This window comes from Pollachius pollachius (assembly GCF_949987615.1).
Source record: "Pollachius pollachius genome assembly, chromosome: 4".
Classification (NCBI taxonomy): Eukaryota; Metazoa; Chordata; class Actinopteri; order Gadiformes; family Gadidae; genus Pollachius; species Pollachius pollachius.
In genome coordinates, this window is record NC_136937.1 from 19,600,281 (window position 1) to 19,615,506 (window position 15,226).

The 15,226-nt window shown below is 46.3% G+C and overlaps 1 protein-coding gene across 1 annotated transcript in view; it reads right to left on the bottom strand.

Annotated features, from left to right (window-relative positions):
- The window catches only part of LOC307075299 (synaptic vesicle glycoprotein 2C-like), a gene marked incomplete at its 5' end in the record, with an annotated part of 29,633 nt that extends 14,915 nt beyond the window's left edge, over window positions 1–14,718 (bottom strand). Inside the window, 3 exons of the mRNA XM_079735849.1 lie at window positions 5,763–5,914; window positions 8,056–8,232; window positions 14,099–14,718. Of these exons, the coding sequence (XP_079591975.1) occupies window positions 5,763–5,914; window positions 8,056–8,232; window positions 14,099–14,718 (949 nt within the window). The remainder of the gene's footprint in view (window positions 1–5,762; window positions 5,915–8,055; window positions 8,233–14,098) is intronic.
- Window positions 14,719–15,226: the final 508 nt, after the last annotated feature.

Sequence of the window (15,226 nt, forward strand, 5' to 3'; positions counted from 1 at the left end):
GACTACGCCACGAGGTAGCCTGAAGCCCTGCCCCTCGGCGCCGCCACCACCAAGGCTGTAGCTAAGGAGCTTATGCTACTATTTAGTTGGGTAGGGATAGCCAGAGAAGTCCTAACAGACCTGGGGTCCTGTTTCATGTCCTGTGTGATGAAAGAACTGCTTAGCTTCCTCCAGGTGAAAAAGCTCCGAACCTCGGAGTACCACGCCCAGACCGACGGACTCGTGGAACGCTTCAATAAGACCCTCAAGCAAATGCTAAAACATGGACACAGACGGGAAGAATTGGGACCAGCTCCTGCCCCACGTACTATTCGCTGTCCGCGCAGTACCCCAAGCCTCTACGGGTTTCTCACCCTTCGAGTTGCTGGGAGAAGACCAAGGGGACTCCTCGACCTCGCCGAGGCGTGGGAGAGCCGGCCATCCCCCCATCGCACCATGGTGGACCACGTGGAGCAGGTGAGGGACCGCATGGCGCAGGTCTGGCCCATCGTCCGGGACCACCTCCGACAGGCCAAGCAGGCCCAGGCCCGGGTCTACAACTGGGGTGCCCAGCTGCGCAAATTTCAGCCCGGAGACCTGGTCATGGTACTCATACCAACGGCGGATTGCAAATTCTTGGCCAAGTGGCAGGGGCCTTACGAGGTCTTCGACAGGGTGGGGGAGGTGAACTACTGGGTACGGCAGCCCGGGAGACGAAACCCACCGAACTCTACCATATCAACCTGCTGAAGCAGTGGCAGTCTGGCCACAGTCTGGCCGCCCAGCGCGACATACCGGTGGTCCCCGTGGGAGACGACCTCAGCCCCGCCCAGAAGCAGGATCTCGAAGAAGTCATCCTGCAACACCAGGATGTCTTCTCTGAAGCACCAGGCAGGACCACGGTGGCACAACACGAAATTGGGACGGCGCCAGGCATCACGAGGTGGTTCCTGGCCCTCCAGGATTTCAGGTTCCAGGTGGACCACAGGCCAGGCAGGGAACACGCCAACGCCGACGCCCTGTCCCGTCAAGATGCCTGTCTCTTGTCGGTCAGAGACAACCCAAGGCTTCAACCAGCGGTGGAGGAGTGTGGCAACCCGGTCCAACCCCTCGGGCCAGGTGGCTCCAGGGAGAGGTGGTGGGGTATCCACAAGTAAGAGCCAGAGAGCGTCCATTGCATCACCCTAATCGGCGCAATGGAGAACACCTGCGGCGGAGGACGAGCAAGACCAGGTACCCCTTTAAAAGGCTGTGACAGGTTCTCTTATGGGAAGGAAGCTGTAAGCAGGGAACCAGGGAACCAAGGACCAGGGAACCCCCAGGAACGGATCTAGCGGACCTTTTCCCCAACGCTCGCAGATGACGTCGACAGGCGAGGAGCACACCGTCGGAATGGAGCTCCAGACCGGAGCAAAATCCCTCTTCAGGGACGAGACCGGCCGGGTCGGAAGGACGATAGCATTGACTCTTTTGTGGCTCGTTTTTCCTGCGTTGGGCACAGACCCACGTGTTTTTTCTGTTGTTCCTTGAATAAATAACTCTCGTGGCTTTGAACGGACCTTGGCGCGTGGTAATTTCCAGAGTGACAGAGACATTCCTGGGGCCGGGTCACCACAATATATATGTGTGTGTGTGTATCCGTATAAACACACTCCTGGATAGCGATCACACAGCTATGCTACCCGGAGCCTACTAGCTCTCTACCAAACAATACTGCCAACAATGCATTCTGATTTGTTCAGATACGGCCCAATAACGTCATGAGAAAGTTTGTGTGTGCGTGTGTGAGAGTGTATGTGTGTGAGAGTCAGTGTGTGTGTGAGTGAGTGTGTGCATGAGCGTGAGCATGAGAGTGAGTATGTGTGAGAGGGAGTGTGTCTATGAGTATGAGTATGAGAGTGAGTGAGTGTATGTATGAGTGTCTGTTTGTGTGTGTGAGTGTGTGAGTGAGTGTGTGCGTGTGAGAGTGAGTTTGTGTGTTTGTGAATGTGTATTTGATAAACTGTTTTTGTCCTCTCCTGTATGGATCTCATTAGACAGATTATGGGTCTAATGGACTGGAGGGATGGATGACTGATTCAGGCACTCAGACATTCTGCAAGATTTATGGACTTCCTGTACAGTAGATAGGCAATCTGTACACACACTCTCTCTCTCTTTCACACACACTCTACCACACACACACACACACACACACACACACTCACACTCTACCACACACACACACACACACACACACACACACACACACACACACGAAGAACGAAAATGTGCTCTGTACCAGTGGTGGTTCACTGGATGTCCAACATGGGTTCTGTCCAGCTGTATGTCCACCATGGGTTCTGTCCAGCTGTACGTCCACCATGGGTTATGTCCAGCTGTACGTTACTGTACGTTATCAGCAGCTCATCTTGGATCAGTTCACTAAAAGTCAAGGGCTTGTAACTCAGAATGCATCATGAGATTTTTTGTTGGCACTTCTCCGCCATGTGTCTGATGATTCGAGGGATGTGTAGTATTGTAAAAAATTTGTTTGACAGCGGAACAAAGAAACGCAAAAACAAATGGCAGTCCCACCACACAACCTCAACCTATCAGTGCGTGACCAATCAGAGTACAGCTCTGTTTGACCCAATGAACCAACATGCTACCGGCTTCATTTCTATACCACAATACACATTTTATGACTTAAAAGCGTTCGATGATCAATCAGATAGAAGAATATCCCAATAATCATCTCCTGTTGACTGCTTCAAAGGGACACATAGTGATTTACCCCATGTCATCAGGGCCGGCCCTGTACACCGGGGGGCCCTAAGCAGGATAATTTTGGGGCCCTGCTTTGCGGTTGATAGAGTAGTTTTGCCACAGAGAACAAGCAACTCTATGCATTCATAACCCTTACGTTTTTTATCCGTACCTCTTTGAATTATTTTACTACTTATTAAGTATACTTACTGAAACAGTCAAAGTAATTTTAAACACTGTATAATCGTCAAGCTTGACATACATAATATTGATTCTCAAAATTAAGAGGTCTAAACCCTCTGATGTGCAGGGACGAAAACGCAAAAAAGAAGAAAAGAAAGCCCAGTATAGAGGTAAGTGACCTCAGCCATTATAGTGTCAAACTAAAAAGTATTGTGCAATACCTAATATTGCTGCCACTCAGGCAGCTACCGCTAGCTAGCGACAGTTAATCTACTTTTACTAGCTAACATAACTTTACTGCTAACCTACATGAATGTAAATGTAAAATGACCAGAGTTTTCTATAATTGGCCAGATGCACTCAGGCAATATTTGCAGAGCACCTGCACCTGCAGGAGAAAGGAAACCTAATCCTTCATGTTCACCTCTCTCTAAACTTTGTAATTACAACTAGTACTATTGTTGCTGTTTTTGCCATTAGGAAGTCTAAACTAGTCAAATTCTAATGCTGCATCAATTTGGTGAATAGAAATGCCTGATACAACTGTTCAACTATAATTTGAGATAGGCAAAGTACTTCTCTCTTTTGATTTTGTAGTGGTACGTACAGTATCCATAATAGCACTTTTGTTTGTAGTTTAAGTGTATAGTTAATCCAGTTTATGGGTCATAACTGGCATACATAAAAGTGTCCTCACAGTGTGCTTAAGAGCTTTTGCAGTTTATGGAGGTCATCCATTGTCATAATTTGTTAAATATCCTTGAACATTCTTTGCAGAATTTTTGTATGGGCAATTTATCAGACTTGATCCTTTTTGCTTATTTGTTAATAGTTGATTTCATGTAAAATATTCTTGAGCATCTTTAATTTATGTGTGGAGGTTGTTTATGTATGTTTATGTGTTTATGTATGTATATAAGTTATTTAAAATAATTAAAAAGAAATGTTCTGAAACTTTTCTGTTTGTTGTCCATGCATCACACATTGTTTAATGCAACATAGTACAGTAGAGCTATAAGTGGGTGAAAAAACTGCTCCACTCGCTATGGAAACGGGGGATGCAAAACTCAGTCTCGCCTAGGGCTACCAAAGGGCTAGAACCGGCCCTGGGGGAGAGAGCGGGAGAGAGGCGATTGCGGACAAAGGTAGCGAGCTTTGTTTAGCCTCATCATGTACCATATCGTCATCATCATTGCCAGTTTGGGATCAGTCAAACCAGCGCCTGCGCTGAATCAAAAATTATGCTCCTTGCTTGTTGCCCTCTCAGCAACACCGCAACGAACAAAATTCTTAATTCCACCATTGTTTTCTTATACTAATATGAGCTGTATGATATAATGTTTCATTTCTTCATTTCTTCAGCAAACATAAGAAATACTATAACATTTATTAATTAAACCAGTATGATTATTTCTACCGTATGTAGGCCTATACACATTACCAGGCTATCGACACACACACACACACACATACGGTGTGGTAATCGGGAGAGTCGGGAGAATTCCCGGTGGGCCGTTAATGTTTCGGGGCTATCGGGCTGATTACTGCGGGATAATAATATCGCGTTTATAAAAGTTCCTTGCAGCCTGAGCTGTGCGCCCACAACCTCTCACTCACTCAACAGCCGCAACAACTGTCAACGTCGCAACCAAGTCGATTTTGTCTGGAGGGGAGTAACTGAGCGGCCCCTCCCGAAATTGTACAGCCCAGGTGGGCCTTGAACTGCGATTGGTCAGAAAGACGTAACAGCTAATGACAACATTGAACTCTCGTGCAGGCTCGAACAGAGTGACACACAAACACACACTTTTAACACTTTTTTTTTAGTTTTTCACCCGCTCCGTATCCTTGCTTGCCCCAACAAGTTTGTGCGGCGTGCTTGTTGATTTGTTTCCGGTGTAGCTAGATCCTGTATGGTGTATTAGTTTTTCGAACGTGACTTGTTGTTGCTAGACAGCAGGTGAAAAAACTACAACAACTGCCAAGCCAAAAGAGTGTTAATCGCGCGATAAAAAAATTAACGCCGTTAAAATTGGTTTGCGTTAACACCGTTAATAACGCGTTAAACTGACAGCACTAATATATATTTTAAAAAAACGTACAGCGCTCTTTGGGGCCCCCTGGCGGTCGGGGGCCCTAAGCGGCCGCTTAATTCGCGCATATGGAGGGCTGGCTCTGCATGTCATTGAGTACACCGGTTTTCTGGGAGACACCAATGTGAATGAATGAAGGACGCTGGATGAAATAGGCTGGATGAATGAGGCTGGATGAATGAAGGAGGCTTGATGGTAGGCTGGATGAATGAAGGAGGCTTGATGGGAGGCTGGATGAATGAAGGAGGCCTGATGGGAGGCTGGATGAATGAAGGAGGCTGGATGAATGAAGGAGACTGGATGAAAGAAGGAGGCTGAATGAATGAGGCTGGATGAATGAGGATGGTGGGCTGGTTAGCCCCGCCCATTCTGCCGGCGATTTGAGTTCGCCCTGCACAAGGGTCTGGAGAAGAGCAATACATTTCTTTCTGCTTCCATTTCTTTCTGCTTTCAGCCAATCACCAAGCTGGCTTCCCCTTGGTGCGCTATTGGCTGGTTCAACACAATGACGACAGGGATGCGACGGCAAGCAGCCAATCACGTACAGAGTCAGTTGAACTAGGCCCGTTGATCATGCCTCTTGTGCTGAAGAAAATGACAGCAGCTTCCCCAGACCAACGTGCAATCTTGGTCTGGCAATAGCCCGGCTATGAGGATGGATGAATGAGGCTGGGTGAATGCGGCTGGATGAATGAGGCTGGATGGTAGGCTGTAATGGTAATGAAGGAGGCTGGATGAAGGAGGCAGGCCGGTACCCACCGTAGTGGGGGATGATAGCCCAGGCCATGGCCGAGGCGTAGATCCCCCCTATCATCCAGAACATGCAGAGCCAGCTCAGGTGCTCGCCCCTCTTCTCCCGAGCCAGTACCTCGGCAAAGTAGGAGAACACGATGGGCACCGCGCCACCGATGCTGAGGACAGGAAGGAGTCGGGCGGAGACAGGAAGTAACATCAACATTAAGATATGTTTTACTTCTCAACGCATCACACGCGTCATAGCAGTGTCGAGTAGAGTAAAATAGATGTAGATAAGAAGGCAGTAGAAAACTTTGAATAGTGAGGTGGAGTAGTTTACTGAAGGGAAGTATAGTAGTAAGAGTAGAGTAGAGCAGAGTAGAAGAGTAAAGTATAAAAGTAGATGAGTAGTGTAGAATAAAGAAGAGTCGACTTCAATAGAGTAGAATACCGTAGAGTAAACTTCAGTAGAGTAAAATACAGTAGAGTATAACACAGAAGAGTAAACTTGAGTAGAGTAGACTTCAGAAGAGTCAAGTAGAGTAGACTTCAGTAGAGTAGACTTCAGTATAGGGCTGCAACAACGAATCGATCAAATCTATAAAAATCGATAACTAAAAGCGTTGGCAACGAATTTGGTCATCGATTCGTTGAGTCGCGCGATTATTACGTCACTCGTAGGCGCGGAACTGTTTACAGCAAGCCGCCGACAGCCTGGTTCATGGTTCATGCACGCCCACAGCGAGCTTTAGTGTGAGCGACCACAGCTTGTATTTTAGTCATATCTTAACACTGGACTGTAGGCCTATATAAAAGTCTTGTACCTTCACAGCTTTGGGTTAAAAAAAACTCCTTCAACTCAGTATCCGTCTAGTCCAACCGAAAACTCGGTCAGCTGCTGCTGCTGCAGACGGTGTGCAGACGGGCTCGGAGTCGGCACCGCGTGCATCAACAGTCATTCAAAGCAGCGGTAGTAATCACACAACCAGACGGTGTAGAAAGTCTCATCAGTTTAAAATAGTAAATCCATGTTTTTAAATCCATGTTAAAATCGGCAGGATATAGAGCTAGTTAGCTTAAAAAAAGTTGTGAACAGTGTCAAATGTGATGTGTTCAGGTCGGCTCAGTAATACAATTGATGTGTTCAAATGCACAAAAAAAAAAATTGGGATTTTGGCGAAAACCTGTTTTCCCAGCAATATAAAATAGTAAAGATGGAATTATGACCTGTTTAACATCCTATCTTGAACTATGATCATCTTATCAGCAATTAAAGCAATAATACAAGTTCTATTTCAAGGAGTCTCGAAAATGGTATCAATATCAATAAAAATTAATGATCTCCTGTCATCTGAGAGAAATTAAGATGATTTAATTTATTTTTAACCGTTAGTAGGCCTATTTACCGGTTAAAGATCTTATCGGTTGACCGGTTAACCATGGACATCCCTTATATACTGTATATATATAAATGTATATCATACATTGTATGTTTTTTTTTGTGTTATTTATCCCAGATATGTTGTTTTTTTTTATCATTTAATATTACTTTTAATAGTTCCGGGATGTTGGAGCAATAACCTGGTGTATTTACACTTCAGTCTGCACTGTGAATTTGAAGTAATGTTCAGTTTTTGAATAAAGATGCGGCAATTACAAATGTTTCATTTCTTTGTCCGATTCATCGATTAATCGAAAAAATAATCGACTGATTAATCGATTATTAAAATAATCGTTAGTTGCAGCCCTACTTCAGTAGAGTAAAGTACAGTATAGTAGAACACTGAACAGTAGACTTCAGTAGAGTTGACTTCAGTAGAGTAAAATACAGTACAGTATAATAAAGTAGACTTCAGCAGAGTAGACTTCAGTATGATACAGTAGATTAGACTTCATTAGAGTAGTGTAGAATAGTCAAATAGACTAGTACATTAAAGTAGAGAAAACAGTAGAGTAGACTGGAGCAAACAGTAGAGTAGACTAGTACAGTAGAGTAGACTAGTACAGTAGAATAGTGTAGAATACAGTAGAGTAGTGTATAATACAGTATAGCAGTTTAGAATACAGTATAGTAGTGTAGCACACAATAAAGTAGTGTAGAATACAGTAGATTAGACTTGTACAGTATAGCAGTGTAGAACACGGTCGAGTACACTAGAACAGTAGAGTAGCATAGATTACAGTAGTGTATAATACAGTAGAGTAGTGTATAATACAACAGTGTAGAATACAGTAAAGTAGACTTCAGTGTAGAGTAGTAGAATACAGTATAGTCGATTAGACTAGTACATAGAGCAGGATAGAAAAGTCTTCTCACCCAAAGCCTGAGACCATGCGACAGAGCAGGAACATGCTGTAGCCCTGGACGAAGGAGGACAGGAAGGCGAAGAAACCATTCACAGACATGGCGATTAACAGGCACTGCTTGCGGCCCAGCTTATCTGACAGGCCACCCCAGAAGAATGCTCCCAGCATCATCCCCAAGTACACGATACTGCCTGGAGAAGAGATATGGAGAGGGAGAGGGAAGATGAGATCAAACTACCCCCACCACTAATAAGTAACATATGCTTTTACACTGAATTGGGCCTGAATGCGGAACATTCTTATAGAAATGCCTTGTTTAACAAACTGACTGGTACTGAGAGGCCACATATGGCAAAGTTGAGACCAATACGATGGTTTGGTGTAAGACAGACAATGCTTACTGGTAAACACAGAGAGCCGCAGTGAGGAAACAACTGAGTTCTGAAACCAGTCACAACACAAACAAGTTCAACAAGGTGTGAGCCGCTAACAAAGCCGCTGCTGCCTCCTTCAGGTCCCAGTGATTCAATGTCTTTGATTTACTTGTGACTAACAAGCTAACAAATAGACATATTTTCACTACATAAAATGTCAAATTTTGTAGCCTTGTAGTCAGTATGAAAATACATTTTCTTGTAAAGAACAAGGCGAAGGGAACCGGAAGTTATTTCTTCTCCCCGTGTGTCAGGGTGATTCCTCTGGATAATGCAGAGAGCAGTGGGGGTGTGATGTTCGACCAGCCCAGTAAACACTATGCTCTACACCCGCCTGTGTGGTAATAATGTGCTAATAAAAATGCTAATGCGTTTTGGAGGACGGGGCACCACAACAGTGCGGCGGAGAAGGTAGCCAAAGAACCTTTCTATTCTCTCTCTCTCTTCCATCCCCCTCCACACACACACAAACACCCGTCCTGCTGTGTTTAAGGTGATGAAATAGATATGCTAGTGAGCCTTATCGAGTTGTGCAGACATGACGCAGGGAACCGGTGTGATTCTCCGGTTCCATGATTGGCATCTGTTACGGCCGGGCCCATTCATTTTATTGCCCCTCTCACACAGGGTTATATCTGTAATAAAACGGTGAGGTGGGATGATGCTGGTGGTTGTTGTGGTGGTGGTGGTGGTGGGTGAAGAGGTTATGTTGTTGTTCGGAGAGTGTGGTGGTGGTGCCTGGGGGGTGGTGGTGGTCTTTGGTTTCTCCTTCAACAAGGGTTAAACGGGAGGTCAAATCTTTAACAGGATCAGCCAAAAATATACAGTTATCATCTAAAACATATTTTTTACTTATATTATTTTCATACTCCCTGATTCCCCATCTGGGTAGAAAAGTAAATCTTATTTTATTTGGGACCTCCTTTTGGAGATATTACAACATTTTGATTTTTTTTTTTTATTAATGACGTCATCAAACGTTTGGTTTAATACAAGGTTTGGTTTAATACATTTTCCCTTGCAGAATGCTGTCTAAGCACTAGAGCTAGCGTACTGTGTTGTATCATAGCCACGCAGGCCTTGAGATAACACTCTGTTAGTCTCATTATTTGTGTGTTTGTGTGTAAACACAGTGCCCTCCGGACACCTAGGAGGTTTAATTACCACCACACAACGTCTCATCATGCTAAAGTGAAATAAGAGTGGAGTTAAGCTAATGCCTCAAACGGATGATCCAGAAAATTCCCTGACAGCTGGAGAATCTATGAAGGAATTCCTACAGTATGATGGACGAAGAAAGGTTTAAACAGACGAGTATGTGATTATCTTTTATTTATCTTCACTGTGTACACAACGATTCTTATTTCCATGGGATTACACAATAATTAAAACATATTCATGAATATTATATTACATGGTGTATTCCTTTAGATACCCATAATTCTACACATGCACCTGGCCACAGTTTATTCTAACACTTGACACAATCCAGTCATCATTGAAGACCCAAAGCCATTCCTCTAACATGATTTCTCTGTTAGCCCTCATTAAGGAGGGTAAGAAACGCTCAGCCCCTCCCGTCTTCAGGGTAGTTAAAGTGAATGTTGCTTTGAGTGGACATTTTAATTAGCAATTTCCAGGCTCCAGCCAAGCCCATTAGTCAGGTCATTTTGGGGACTGAGTCTACCTGTGAATAGCATGTGTGGTCACACACACATACACACACACACACACACACACACACACACACACACACACACACACACACACACACAACAGACCACAGGAACCAAGACACACACTTGTAAAAGTGTGTGCGTTGGTTCATGTGGTCCGAACCAACGCATCTAGTCCTTTTCTCTTTCTTGCCTTAAATCTCTCAGGACTCTCCCTCACCATAATGTGATGTAACGTAATGTAGGGAGGAAGAATGGTCTCCCTCCCCGTCCCTCCATCCTCTCCCCTGTCGCTCTACACCCCTCCCTCGTCTCTCTCTCTACCTCACCCCTCTCTACCTCTTTATATACCTCAGCCACTCTGTCTCTCCCTCGCCCTCTCTCACTTCCTCCAGCGGCTCCCTCTCCCGCCTCACCATCAGCGTCTCTGTCTCTCATTCTCCTCTCTCTCTCTGTGTCCCCCCCCTCCCATCTCCTCCACTCTCTCCCCCCCTCCCAACTCTTACTCCGTCACCCACCTCCCCTCCCGTTCTCCTCCTCTCTCTCCCCCCCCTTCCCTCTCCTCCTTTCTCCTCCTCCCTTCTCATTCTCCTCCTCTCTCTGCGTCCCCTCCCCTCCCGTATTCCTCCTCTCTCTCTCCCCCTTCCCGTTCTCCTCCTCTCTCTCTCTCTCCCCCTCCCGTCTTCTCCTCTCTCTCGCCTCCCTCCCCTCCCATTCTCCTCCGCTTTCTCTCCCCTCCCGTTCTCCTCCTCTCTCTCCCCCCTCCCGTTCTCCTCCTCTCTCTCTCCCCTCGTCCCCTGCCGTTCTCCACCTCTCTCTCTCTGTGTCCCCCCTCCTGTCTCCTCCTCTCTCTCCCCCCTTCACTCTCCTCCTCTCTCCCCCTTCCCTTCTCATTCTCCTCCGCTCTCTGTGTCCCCTCCCCTCCCGTTCTCCTCCTCTCTCTCTCCCCCTTCCCGTTCTCCTCCTCTCTCTCTCCCCCCCTCCCGTCTTCGCCTCTCTCGCCCCCTTCCCTCCCGTTCTCCTCCGCTTTCTCTCCCCTCCCTTTCTACTCCTCTCTCCCCCCTCCCAGTCTCCTCCTCTCTCCCCTCGTCCCCTCCCGTTCTCCTTCTCTCTCTCTCTGTGTCCCCCCCTCTTGTCTCCTCCTCTCTCTCCCCCTCTTCCTGTCGCCTCCTCCCACTCCCTGTCCTCCCCTCCCGTTCTCCTCCTCTCTCTGTGTCTCCCCCTCCTGCTCTCCTCCTCTGTTTCTCTCTCCCCCCTCCCGTCTCCCCCTCTGTCTCTGAGCCAGCCTCGCATGGCCCAGCTGCAGTAATAAAGAACGATGCTACAGACATTAACTCTCCTCCGTGCGCTCGCCCTGCATGCACAACACCGTGAGTCAGTATGTGTTTTAGACATACATGCTGTGTGTGTGTGTGTGTGTGTGTGTGTGTGTGTGTGTGTGTGTGCATGTTTGTGTATATGTTTTGGACTTGCCTGCTGTGTATGTGCGTGAGGGATTGTGTGTTTGTTTGTTGGGGGACGGGGGGTAATATAGACATTAGTAAAAACCATTGTAAGACATTTAAACTTAAATACAACCCATAATACTCCAATCAAGATAACAAGTAGAAAGAGCAGGAACAATAGACCAACCAACACATCCAGTTCACCATGTCATTAAAACACACACATACACATACATACACACACACACACACACTGGGGGCCCTATTTTAACGGTCTGAAACGCAAGTGAGAAGCGCCAAGCGCAAGTAGCTTTGTGGGTGGTTCTATGGCGATGTCGCTATTTTACCGGCGCAAAAAATGACTCATGCGCCCGGCGCAAATCTAAAAAGGGTTGGTCTGAAGTAGCTTAATTACCCGTAGGTGTGGTTTGGGCGTAACGTGCAGTAAACCAATGAGAGTGCCAGCTCCCATCCCCTTTAAGAGCCATGAGCGCATTTGAATCTGACGAGTTGATATTTTGACAGCGCGTCTGCAGTCTCCAATGAGACAGATGCACATGAATTTCAAACTTCAAATGGCTCAGTTTATGGCCAAATAATATGGCCTAATTCACACATGGAATAAGGTTTTCTTCCACAACTTCAGAAATACTGAGTCCTCAAATAAATTTTGGCAAAGAAAACTTATATGATTTGATATGCGGTAACTGTGGTTCTATTTAATGATATACGCAATACATTATAAATATCGTTTCTTATCAGTATTGTATGCATTATCGTTATCGACTTGTGTTCCTCATATGCATCCCCCCATTAATATACATTGCGATGGACTGTATTATGCGATACGCGTTTAGTTTGCGTGTGTTTAAACAGATGGACGCACATACGCGCGCCCGCATTCATTAATTATTTTACACATACACACACGAGCGCCCGCATTCATTCATTCTTTTTAACACTCACTCGCAGTAAAACAATGTTTTCTCACGATCAAATACTCATCAATCCTAAAAGTTATGGGCATGTACACGATGGCTGTGTCAAGAAAATATGTGTTTGCTGTACGGTGTTTGAAGATGCATTGATTTAAAAGTACAACTTATTACCGCTGTGTCAGCTGTTCTTTCCCAAATAATTGACCAAGAATGTGTGGCTAGGTAGATGAGAGAAGCAAAGTGTATGCGCGAGGTGCACAAACAACATTATGCATGCGCCCTTAAAATAGCATCTGAACAACACGCCACTGACTTTAAACCAAGTGGTTTCTGAAACTGCAAAATAGCACCAGGGTACGTTTGCGAACACGCCTCCTCCTTTCGCCGAACCGCCCCTTGGGGCGCAAGATCATTCCCTTATTTACCGACGCGTGGCGCAGGAGGGAAAAGAACGCTCTGCACCAGTTGCAAACTAGCAACGACACATGCGCCAGTGATTAAGTCAATTGCGCCTGATGCAAGCTGGGCCCAGTATTTGTGTCCAAAACATATACACAAACATGCGCACACACACACACACACAAACACACACATGCACATACATAAACAGCAGGTGTATCCAAAAAATATACACAAACATGAACAAATACTCCTACAAACAGAAAGCGTCAATGTCCCAAACATACACAAATACACACACACACACACACACACACACACACACACACACACACACACACACACAGGAGATCCATCTCCCTGGATGATCCTCCTACGTGTGTATCCAAATACCTGGTGCCATGACAACCCACTGGCTGCCCCTAACAATGAGATTATACTTTCAGATGTCTCATGGCTGGGCTGCGTGCCAAGAACCCTGCATTCATCCGGCTGTTTCACCGCGGAGAGACATCTATTCATCGTCACTTCCCCTCTTAAGCCATTGATCTCAACGAGGTGTGTAAAATACACACGCTGCACTCAAGATCTAAACCACAACCGTTCCACCCTATCATGGTAACAGGAGTTCGTCTTTGTGTGAAATGGGTCAATGGATGATTTTAGAAAGTCCATTGAGTTGGACTATTAGCCGTATTCAAAATGAATAATGTGCTGGAGATTACATATGCACATATTTAATGGTGTTTATGGACTAAATAGAGTCCTAATAATATATTTAGAGTTTGAGGCGGCAACCACAGCAATCGTTTGCCCAGAAGTTTTGCAATAGATTGATTGGTTGGATGAAATATTGGGTGCCACTTCAAAGGGACGGTAAATCTCAGGGATTTCACACAAACAGTTTATGGTGAAATGTTAACGGGCTTGATTTACAGGCCTCCCTGAAAAATATACTCTCTTGCCCTGTGTAATGTCATGTAATACCCAGTTATATAGTGACAACTGCGTACTCGTAGATTCAAATTCACCACAATGTGGTCTAATGACATCTCCATTAGTGTGCAACTGTGGGTTTCCTTTCACCAATAATAATCCTAACCCATGCTGATGAACACGTGTGACCTCACCTCATCAACATCATCATCGTCACAGGGCCACATACCTAGCCACCCGGCCCCAGAGTTGGGCACGCACATGTCGGTCTCGGCGCTGGGCAGCACGAAACCGACCACGAACACCTCCACGCCGTCTGACATGAGCGCGAGGCCCAGCACGAAGAAGAGCTGCCACTGGAACCTCCCGTGGCCGCACTCCTGCATGATGAGCTCGTACTGCTGGGCCAGCTCCTCCTCGTCTGCCTGCCGCTCGTTCTCCAGCTCCTTGCGGTCTTTGGCACTCTCAGGTACAGGCTGGCCCAAAGCCACACGCCCGTCCCGGGGCTTCCCGTCCCCGTAGGCGGGGGGCACGCCCTGATACTCCCCCTCGTAGATCTCGTCCTCGTCATCGTGTCCCTCAGTGGCGTCGCTGAATGCCCCCTCGTCTTCCTCGTTGCCGCCGCCTCGGCCGCTCTGGCCGGGCGGGGTTGGGGCATAGGCCCGGCGGTTGTCGTCCATCGCCTCGTCGTCCTGGAAACAGTCGTAGTTGTTGTGCTGCGAGAACTCGTCGGAGGCGCGGTCCACACTGCGGCCGACCGTTCTGGAGGCATGGCGCTTGGCCTCCTTGGCGATGTCTCTGGCGCCCTGGACTAGGGAGGTGTCACCGCTGTGGATCTTATCCATGTTGTGCTCCCAAAAATAACTCCCCCAATGAAAACTAGTTTAACAGCCACAGACTCTCAATGTATTTCTTAGTAAGGAAAACTAAACATGAGATCTTTCTCTGCTGGTGTGGCGTACCATTCCAGGGTGTAGAAAACAGTCAATTTGTATTGACCAATCAGCAACGTGGTGTGAACAGTAAGTAGTTGTTGACACAGGGATGCTCCGAGCCCAGTTGCAGGGGTCCTATACTGCTGCAAAAACAATGGGAGAAAATACAGTTTACACACAATGCTACTAATCCACGACCCAAGACTTTATGTATGAATCAACACAGAGAGCACTACAAAATAAGCACCTTTCTTCTAGAATGACACATATTATGATAAAGGATATTGTTATTCAAAAAATTTGATATCCATTAACAGCAAATTAAAGACCAACTATTTTAACCCTAAATGTGATGTTGATAAGCCAAATCCATCTTCTAGTCACACTAGTGACATCAGATTATGATGAATAAAGCCAT